Source organism: Nothobranchius furzeri, chromosome 4 (assembly GCF_043380555.1).
Source record: "Nothobranchius furzeri strain GRZ-AD chromosome 4, NfurGRZ-RIMD1, whole genome shotgun sequence".
In the NCBI taxonomy this organism is placed as follows: domain Eukaryota; kingdom Metazoa; phylum Chordata; class Actinopteri; order Cyprinodontiformes; family Nothobranchiidae; genus Nothobranchius; species Nothobranchius furzeri.
In genome coordinates, this window is record NC_091744.1 from 9,710,802 (window position 1) to 9,720,370 (window position 9,569).

The following is a 9,569-nucleotide window of genomic DNA, read 5'->3' on the forward strand; positions in this document are numbered from 1 at the left end:
TGACCTTAGCCTGCCTCTAGTGATGGAATGATGATACCTCAAGGAGTGTATTGACACACTAGCCAAACTGTGTCGGCACTGTATTGACACTGTGTTGGTCACTCAATAGCGACACCTGCAGTATTTCTAAAATCATTGCAGGTAAATAAGATGGAAAAGGTTACATGCTGCAAACCCACACCAGGTGTGCAAGATTTAATTTCCTGTAATCAAAATATTATATCATTATGCAATTTAATTTACTCAATTTGTTAAGTTCTTTATGAAAGGAGTTTAACATTTGCTTGTAACCTTTGTGTAAATGCTACAATGAGTTGGCATGTTAAATCTTCTGAATGTGTCTAATAAAAATCAGAAGTAAAAGTTTTAACTTGTGTAAATGTGTTAACCTCTGTGTTAGATCATACAAAATAAAAGACTAAATATGGATTCATTTATGCATTTTTATTGAGGAACAAAAGTTTGTGCAGTAAGTTTGCTCCAAGGCGATTTCTCCTCTTAGACACCAGTTCCCCTGCCTTAGAAAACACTCTTTCACAGGGTACAGATGAAGATGGTGTGCATAAGAATTGAAGTGCGAGTTGATAAAGGTGTGGATATAAATTCTGGTTATTTTTCCAATATTGTAATGGGTCTTGTGTTCTTGGTGCATTTCTTTCAGCCAGGTAGCGTTGGACTTCAATTATGGAATTGGCTGTAGTATTAGAGGTCATCCTGCTCTCCTCAACCTCCATATCAAGGTGCCTCCAGAGATTGTGTCCTAACAAATAAATTGGAAATGAGTCTGTTAATCATTGGTTTACTATCACATGACAAACTTCCGCAGAAATAAACAAATATTCACAAAGAAATGTGTTTTCATACCTGAACTGTGTTCTGATCCATGTGAAGTGCTAGGCTCCTCTACTGCTGGGTCAGGCTCATGGCTCCTCATTTCAGCAGCACACTCTGACTTCAGTCTCTTGACAGCTTCAGTTGCTTTCAGTGGACTAAAAAAGCCAGCAGTTTTAAACCTGGGGTCCAACAATGTTGCCAGTGACATCACACTGAGCGATTCCATGTTGCAGATGGACTCGGTTAGCCGCTTTGACAGATTTTCAGCCAGCTGTTTAGCAGTGGGTTTTGTCACCGTTGAAGATTGATGTTGAAGCTCAATGTGGATCATTCTCATCAATGGAATAACCTTTGACCCCGAGACTCTTTTTTCCTCAGAGAGTTCTCTTGTGGCTTGGTAAAAAGGAGCAAGCACCCTGAGCATCTCTTCAATGATTTCAAATTCTTCTGGAGTCAGTGGAGTGAGATCAGTTTTTAATGAGGCCAGTGACACCCAGACTGCCTCCTTCTGCTCAGTCAATCTCTCCAGCATGTGGTAGGTGCTGTTCCATTGTGTCGGCACCTCATTTATTAATTTATGCAATGGTGTTCCCAGCTGTTGCTGCATTTGAGTGAGCTTTTCCTTGGCCATGGTGCTTGATCGAAAGTATGTCACAATTTGCCGTGCTTTGTTGCGTAGTTCTGTTAGTGTTGAGATTTGATCACATGATTTTCTTACAATTAAATTTATGGAATGGGCAATGCAAATGGTTTGCCGTACTTGCAGCATTCGAGCACATGCAATCATGTTTGCTGCTGCATCAGTGACAAGACACCTGACTTTGCCTGCTATGCCCCACTCCTTCATGAGGCTCCTTTTAACTGTGGCCATGTTTTCTGCAGTGTGTTTCTGAGGGAAATGCTGCACTCCCAAGACTGATGAACAGAGTTCATGGCTTTCTTTGTCCACATAGTGGCAAGTAACGGCAAGATATGCCTCCATATTAATGGATGTCCACATATCAGCTGTTAAACTAACAGCAATGACGCTCTGGAGGTCCTTTTTTGTTTTCTCCTTTTCCTCTTCATATTTCTGGCTCACCAAGTCCTTGATGACCTACAAGTAAACATACCAATACTGTAATACCAATGTTACACACACACACACACACACACACACACACACACACACACACACACACACACACACACACACACACACACACACACACACACACCATGAAAGTAGTTGATTAATTAAAGCAAACATTTCTTAAACATACCTTCCTGCTTGGTAGAACATATGAGGGTGCAATAAGCTTCAGGAGCTCCCTGAATCCCTCATTTTCAACAATGGTGAGTGGCTGGCAGTCTTTGATGATCATTTTAACCACAGCATCATCCACTGCTTGCTTGTTAGGAACTGCAAGCCAAAAGGAAATACTTTTTTAAAAGCTTTAGAAAGCTTATGAAAAGGATTTTACAAGCAATACTACAGAGTCACACAAAGCCTTTTGTGTGTAATAGACTAATTTTGACAATTCAGATTTTTTGGTGATAATTTCAACATACCTGGGGTATCTACCAATTCATCGTTGCCATGCCGAACTCTAATGCCTCAGCATTGATGAAGTGCTCTTATTTGAGTAAGACAGCTCTGTGGAGCAGAGCCGACACTTCACCTACAATAAAATAAATAGTTAATTTATCTGAAAACAATTTAAGCCTCTTACCAGAGAAAGACTACAAACACATTTACAATACAGAAATAACAGTAAACGTTGCCAAATGGAGAAAACAATTTACCTTTTTTGGCGTCAAAAGATCAAAATTATTCCAGACTGGGGAAAACTTCTAGGAACGATCCATGAAGTCAGCGGAGAAAAGTGAGCGTGAGAGTAAGGAAAAATCCAAAATCAAACAGCAAAACTCTAACCAACAAATCCGCAACATGTCGATACAGTTTGCTTCCTTATAAACACAATTTGGCGCGGCGCATCCAAACGACACACAATCCTGTGTCGGTCACGTGATATTTTCTTAAAGCGATACACGCACCGATACGGGGTTTCACTCTTGTGCAGTCGACACTGTGCTGACGCGCCAGTGTCGTTCGTCCCATCACTACCTGCCTCTGAACCTGCCTCTGCCTTGCCCTCCAGGTACCTCTGCTTTAAATAAAGACTTTTTAAATATATTTTTACTGTGTTGGCGTCTTCACGGGTCTTCTGAACTCGATTCCTGACAGAATAATCTGGCCAAACTCTGACCCTACGCCGACACAGCACTTGGGAGTATTTTTTTTCCCTTCATACCTGTCATGGAGTATCTCACGCTCCTGGACTTCATGGAACTAGAGAAGGAGCAGGCGTCACCGTTCTGGGGAACACGGCTGGCCATCAGGCCACAGCCTCGCAGAGGTTCCACTCCTCCGTCCAGGCCTGCTGCGGCCATCTTGCGCAACGGGTACCTGACAACGCAACAGTGGCAGTCCCGGAGACCTTCTACTAATTCATGGCCTTCACAGACGCCAGGTTTTGCAACTACGCCGCTCAAGCCTCGAGTCCGTCCGTCCCGTTCACGTCCAGCGGTGGTCCCAGGAGGCGCACCGCGTCCACGTCCAGCGGTGGTCCCTGGAGACGCACCGCATCCACACCCAGTGGTGGTCCCAGGAGGCGCACCGCATCCACGTCCAGCGGTGGTCCCAGGAGTCTCACAGCGTCCACGCTCAGTGGGGTTCCTACTTCCGCCTTTTGAAGAGGCTCCACCTGCCCCGGTCCATCGGTGGTTCCAGGGGTTGCATCGCACCCACGTCCAGCGGTGGTCCCAGGGGGAGCATCGCATCCACGTCCAGCGGTGGTCCCAGAGGTCGCACCACATCCTCGTCCAGCAGAGATTCCACCTTCGCCTGTCTGAGAGGCTCCGCCTGTCCAGGTCCAGCGGTAGTTCCCGGGGTCGCATCGCATCCATGTCCAGCGGTGGTCCCAGTGTCCGCACCACATCCATGTCCAGCAGGGGTCCCACCTCCATCTGTCCTGCTCCGGCGGTGGTCCCGGTGGACGCATCGCATCCTGCTCCGGCGGTGGTCCCGGAGGATGCATCGCATCCTGCTCCAGCGGTGGTCCCGGAGGACGCATCGCATCCTGCTCCGGCGGTGGTCCCGGAGGACGCATCGCATCCTGCTCCGGCGGTGGTCCCGGAGGACGCATCGCATCCTGCTCCGGCGGTGGGCCCGGTGGACGCATCGCATCCTGCTCCGGCGGTGGGCCCGGTGGACGCATCGCATCCTGCTCCGGCGGTGGGCCCGGTGGACGCATCGCATCCTGCTCCGGCGGTGGGCCCGGTGGACGCATCGCATCCTGCTCCGGCGGTGGGCCCGGTGGACGCATCGCATCCTGCTCCGGCGGTGGGCCCGGTGGACGCATCGCATCCTGCTCCGGCGGCGGTCCGGGAGGACGCATCGCATCCTGCTCCGGCGGCGGTCCGGGAGGACGCATCGCACCCTGCTCCGGCGGCGGTCCGGGAGGACGCATCGCACCCTGCTCCGGCGGCGGTCCGGGAGGACGCATCGCACCCTGCTCCGGCGGCGGTCCGGGAGGACGCATCGCACCCTGCTCCGGCGGCGGTCCGGGAGGACGCATCGCACCCTGCTCCGGCGGCGGTCCGGGAGGACGCATCGCACCCTGCTCCGGCGGTGGTCTCGGAGGACGCATCGCACCCTGCTCTGGCGGTGGTCTCGGAGGACGCATCGCATCCTGCTCTGGCGGTGGTCTCGGAGGACGCATCGCATCCTGCTCCGGCGGTGACCTCGGAGGACGCATCGCATCCGGCTTCGACGGATGAGGTCCAAGAGGCCCCGGTCCCGGCCCAGCCTGTCCAAGGGGCTCCGGTCCAGCCTGTCCAAGGGGCTCCAGTCCAAGGGTCGACGCCTCCAGGCTCTGAAGAGGACCTCTCCTGCCCCTGCTCTGAAGAGGACCCCTCCTGCCCCTGCTCTGAAGAGGACCCCTCCTGCCCCTGCTCTGAAGAGGACCCCTCCTGCCCTCAAGTTCCCCAGTCTGAAGTTCCCCAGTCTGAAGTTCCTGTGTCCCCTCTTAGTCGTAGTCCAGTTTCCCCTCTTAGTCGTAGTCCAGTTTCCCCTCTTAGTCGTAGTCCAGTTTCCCCTCTTAGTCGTAGTCCAGTTTACCTTCTTAGTCCTCGTCCACCAGTGTCCTCTATCACCACACTCCTACAGTCCCGTCTCCTGGTTCCCCGTCGCCGGCCCCCCAGGCTCTCACAGTCCCGTCTCCTGGTTCCCCGTCGCCGGCCCCCCAGGCTCTCACAGTCCCGGCTCCTGGTTCCCCGTCGCCGGCCCCCCAGGCTCTCACAGTCCCGGCTCCTGGTTCCCCGTCGCCGGCCCCCCAGGCTCTCACAGTTCCGGCTCCTGGTTCCCCGTCGCCGGCCCCCCAGGCTCTCACAGTCTCGGCTCCTGGTTCCCCGTCGCCGGCCCCCCAGGCTCCAACAGTCCCGGCTCCTGGTTCCCCGTTGCCAGTCCCCCTGACTCTTCTGGCCCTCCTTCCTGGTCCCCCCTCCTCCCGCCCTGCTCTGGCCCTCCTTCCTGGTCCCCCTCCTCCTGCCCTGCTCTGGTTTCCTGTGGGCGTCTGGTATCCGCCCTTGAGGGGGGGGGTTCTGTCATGACTCCCGTCCTTCACCCTCCTCCACTTCCTCATTATACCTTCATTCATTTCACCTTGTCCTCTCACCAAGCTCCAGCCAAGCCCTGTTTTCCCCAGCAACCTCTGTCAGCTTCAATCAGCTCCATTCATTCCACCTGCTCCTGTAATCAGCCTCATCCCATTCACCTGCTTCCCCTGCTATAAAAGAACCAGCCATCCAGTCAACAGATGCCAGATTATTACAGCCTTAACAGTAGTTCTCCAGCCATCCACCCTGCCTGATCTTTGCCTCTGGACCTTGTTTTTTGCCTGACCCCTGCCTTGCTCTGTGCCTGCCACTTTGACCTTAGCCTGCCTCTGAACCTGCCTCTGCCTTGCCCTCCAGGTACCTCTGCTTTAAATAAAGACTTTTTAAATATATTTTTACTGTGTTGGCGTCTTCACGGGTCTTCTGAACTCGATTCCTGACAGTTTTGAGTATTTTACCTTATCATGAAATTTTAAAATGTTTTCTAATAAATTGTAATTTATTTAATGTGTGGTTGACTGAAAAAAACATCTTTAATGAATATTTCTTATTATAATTGGCTGAACATGAAAATAGTCTCCTACATCTATCTCCTGTAGGCAAATTAGCTTCTGACAGAAAATAGACAAAAAAACACTCGGATCAGAAAATCCCAACAGACCTACGTCACAGTCACTTCATCCACCTGGCTCACGACGAGGAAGGCTGTTGTTGTTTTAATGTCTGTTAATCAGCAGTGGACGTCTCGGCTCATTTAAGTTAACCTAGAATTAGCGACTTGACCTCATGGCAGAAGCTGCTCAAGGCTTGTATTGTTTATGGAGATAAAACATCCACATTGCAAGTCAGTGGTTGAGTCATGTTGCTGTTATCCAATCCGGGGCGAGATGTCCAAATAACAGGAAATCAGGCTCCAAATCCTGCCATGCTAATTTCTCCTATGATGTTGGCCCTGCTGAGCCAGGGGTTTGTGGGCTTTTTTGTGCCCTGGTTACTGCCTGCAAGGCATTCATAGAGCATAGTATAACTATGTTTTTAGGAAAAAATATGTCCTTGTTCCCTTTCTTCTTGACACACATATAATTAATGCACTGCACTGATCAGCCATAATGAATAATATCAAACTTTTACAGACAAAAAACATAATGTCCAAATCATAAGACACCAAAGATAAAATAAGAAACCTGAGTAAGTAAGAAAATAAGAAAAGTATAATATTTGTCAAGTAAATACAACTCATTACCCTAACAAACCGTCAGGATTGGGGAGGCTGAGATGGCTAAGAGCGGAAGTTTGCTTGTGGCGTGACTGTATGACCCAAGCGCGGAGTAGCTGACGCTGGATTTGACAGAACACGCAGTTTGATCTAGGAACTGCGACGCCGTGCGGGGCAGTGTCAAGATGGAGTCACGGTTCCGGAAAGACGGAAAGGCTGACTTACTGAGAGTAGACAGCGTGGATCAATGATTGTCAGTCTGGATGGCTGGAGTGCCTGTGAGCTCGTTGACAAGGTTTGGAACAAACGATGACTGAGCGCTGATCTGGCGGGAGGAACTTCCATATACAGAGTTTGACTGACGAGGCTTCGTTTAATTCATGTTTTATTAATTCATGGCTTTGCAATCACCCGGGGTCATGTTTCACCCGGACCGAAAAAAGTGACGCACATACACACTGCACTGAATGCACATGCGAGTAGCGAATGTAACTTTTTTTTTTTAACAATTTTTTTATTAATTTTCTTCATTTGGGTACCAACACATATAATGAAAATAACTCCACTCAAATCATAAAAAAAAGACAAGAGACAATTATATGGCATAAATATACAGATAAACACAAACATGAAAACATTGTGCCCAATACCAATTTTCATTTCCCTTCTGTTAGCAAACCTGAATTCATGGTATGTTTGAAGTAGAACAAAAAAATAAATAAATAAATAAGGGAGTGAAATAAAGTGTAAAAAAAAGAAAACAAAAACAAAAAAAAAGACATACACCCCCTGCATACATTAACAATATCAAATTACTTTGTCGTTTCACATTGTATTACCTGTTTCCAAAAAAGCAAAAAATAACTTCCAGATCTCATCAAATTTATCTAACATGTTTTGTAAAATAGCTTATTCGTTCTAAAGCCACAAAGGATGTCATAGCTTCCAACCAGTCTGAAGTTACACAAATGTTAGGTTTTTTCCAGCAACGTGCAATACATCTTTTAACCTTCAATAGGCAAATATCTATAAGATGTTTTTTAAAATTAGAAAGGATAAAGTTGTTAGGATATATGTTTAAAATACACAACTTAGGGTCTACAGGTATTACTTCATTAATTATTTTACCAATAATTAAAAGAGTCTCCTTCCAAAAATGTAATATTGGTTGACATTCCCACAGACAATGAAATAAGGATCCCCTTTGAGACTTACATTTAATACATGTGTCAGGTACATCAGGGTTGAACTTATGTAACTTAGTTGGTGTGATATATTGTCTGGTCATCCATTTGTACTGAAGTAATTTGGAGTTTGTATTAACATTCTGGGCCTTAATTAATGAACAAGTTTCTGTCCACTCTTCCTCTGATATGGTTCCACCCATATCGGAGTTCCAGGCTCTGAAGATGGTCATTGATGAATCCTTAGAACTTTTAATTATCTCATTGTATATAATGGAAATCTGTCCCTTACCTGACTTATATTTAGCCACAATCTCATCTAAAGTTGATGGTGCAGGTGGGGCAAGGTTGCCATTTTGACTTGATTTAATGAAGTTTCTGACTTGAAGATATTTAAAAAAGTGTTTTGGGGGAATACTAAAGTTAGTCACCAGGTCTTGGAAAGTTCTCATATTCTTTCCTTTATATAAATCAGAGATTGTTGCTAGTCCTTTTAGAGACCAAGTTTTAAATCCTGGGTCGTTTCTCCCTGGAGGAAATTCTTCATTGCCAAAAATTGGCGTTAGAGGAAATAGCTGTCTAGTCCCATCAAGGCAGTTACCTACCTCATGCCATATTTTAATTGTATTTTTTAAAAATGGGTTTTTGGTTACTTTCAACAATTTCTTTATATTTGATGAATATATATAAAGGTTTGGAGAAATTGCAATATTTTGAGCCTCAATATTGACCCAAGCTGGGGATTTATTTATTGGTTCAAAGTAAAACATACCCATCCTAATTTGAGCTGCCCAGAAGTACCATAATAAGTTTGGAACCTGCAATCCTCCTCTATCATATGGTAAATATAATAATGAAAGTCTAAGTCGTGGTCGTTTATTGTTCCAAATAAAGTTGGTGAATGTTTTATTCAAAGATTTAAAATAACTAAGAGGTGGGGAGAGTGGAATAGACTGAAAAAGGTATAAAAACCTACTAAGAACTGACATTTTCAAAATATTTATACGACCTATCATAGAAATAGGCAATGTTGTCCATTCATTAATTTGTTCTGAAATTATATTTGCTAAAGGTGTATAATTGGCTGAGATTATTTCTTCTATTGTAGGGGTAATTTTAACTCCTAAGTACGAAAACCCATATTTTGAGGTGGAAAAAAAAGTTTTGATTGGGGGATTTAGTCTCTCTTTATCAGATAGGAACATTATTACTGATTTGTCATTATTTACTTTGTAACCTGAAAAAGTACCAAAAGTTGTTATCAAGGTATGTAAGTTTGGGAGTGATCTTTTTAAATTAATACAGAATAATATAATATCATCTGCATACAAGGAAATTTTGTGTTCCATATTATTAGTTTTTATTCCTGTTATGTTCCCTCGTTTGCGAATGGCCATAGCGAGAGGTTCAATGGCCAAAACAAATAGCAATGGGGAAAGGGGACAGCCCTGTCTTGTTCCTCGTTTTAAATTAAAAGGTGCGGAAACAAGTCCATTAGTCATTATTTTGGCCTGTGGGTTGGAATATAAAAGTCTAATCCATTTAAGAAAATTCGGACCTAAACCAAACCTCTGCAGAACTTCAAATAAATATTCCCACTCTATCCTGTCTAACGCTTTCTCAGCGTCTAAAGATAGGACTGAGTGGTCTAGAGAGCCTGCTTTCTCATATATAAT

At 46.0% G+C, this 9,569-nt stretch overlaps 1 protein-coding gene across 2 annotated transcripts; it reads right to left on the bottom strand.

The window, feature by feature from the left end:
- Positions 1-433: 433 nt before the first annotated feature.
- Positions 434-2,925, bottom strand: LOC129164240 (E3 SUMO-protein ligase ZBED1-like). Of its 2 annotated transcripts, XM_054743647.2 has the most exons (5): positions 2,620-2,925; positions 2,386-2,495; positions 2,097-2,236; positions 865-1,930; positions 434-760 (listed from the first exon to the last, which is right to left on the bottom strand). In XM_054743647.2, exons 3-5 carry the CDS (start codon positions 2,196-2,198, stop codon positions 435-437), a joined length of 1,494 nt encoding a protein of 497 aa, XP_054599622.1. In that variant the 5' UTR covers positions 2,199-2,236; positions 2,386-2,495; positions 2,620-2,925; the 3' UTR covers position 434. The 2 variants fall into 2 exon arrangements, with proteins under 2 accessions (XP_054599622.1, XP_054599621.1); XM_054743646.2 differs by having other exon boundaries at positions 2,386-2,925.
- Positions 2,926-9,569: the final 6,644 nt, after the last annotated feature.

Excerpts from the sequence above, each read along its gene's own strand:
- LOC129164240 (XM_054743647.2), bottom strand. The coding sequence starts at position 2,198 with ATGATCATCAAAGACTGCCAGCCACTCACCATTGTTGAAAATGAGGGA. Across the intron at positions 1,931-2,096 it reads ATGTTCTACCAAGCAGGAAG|GTCATCAAGGACTTGGTGAG; the intron begins GTATGTTTAAGA and ends GTTTACTTGTAG. Across the intron at positions 761-864 it reads TGGATCAGAACACAGTTCAG|GACACAATCTCTGGAGGCAC; the intron begins GTATGAAAACAC and ends TTTATTTGTTAG.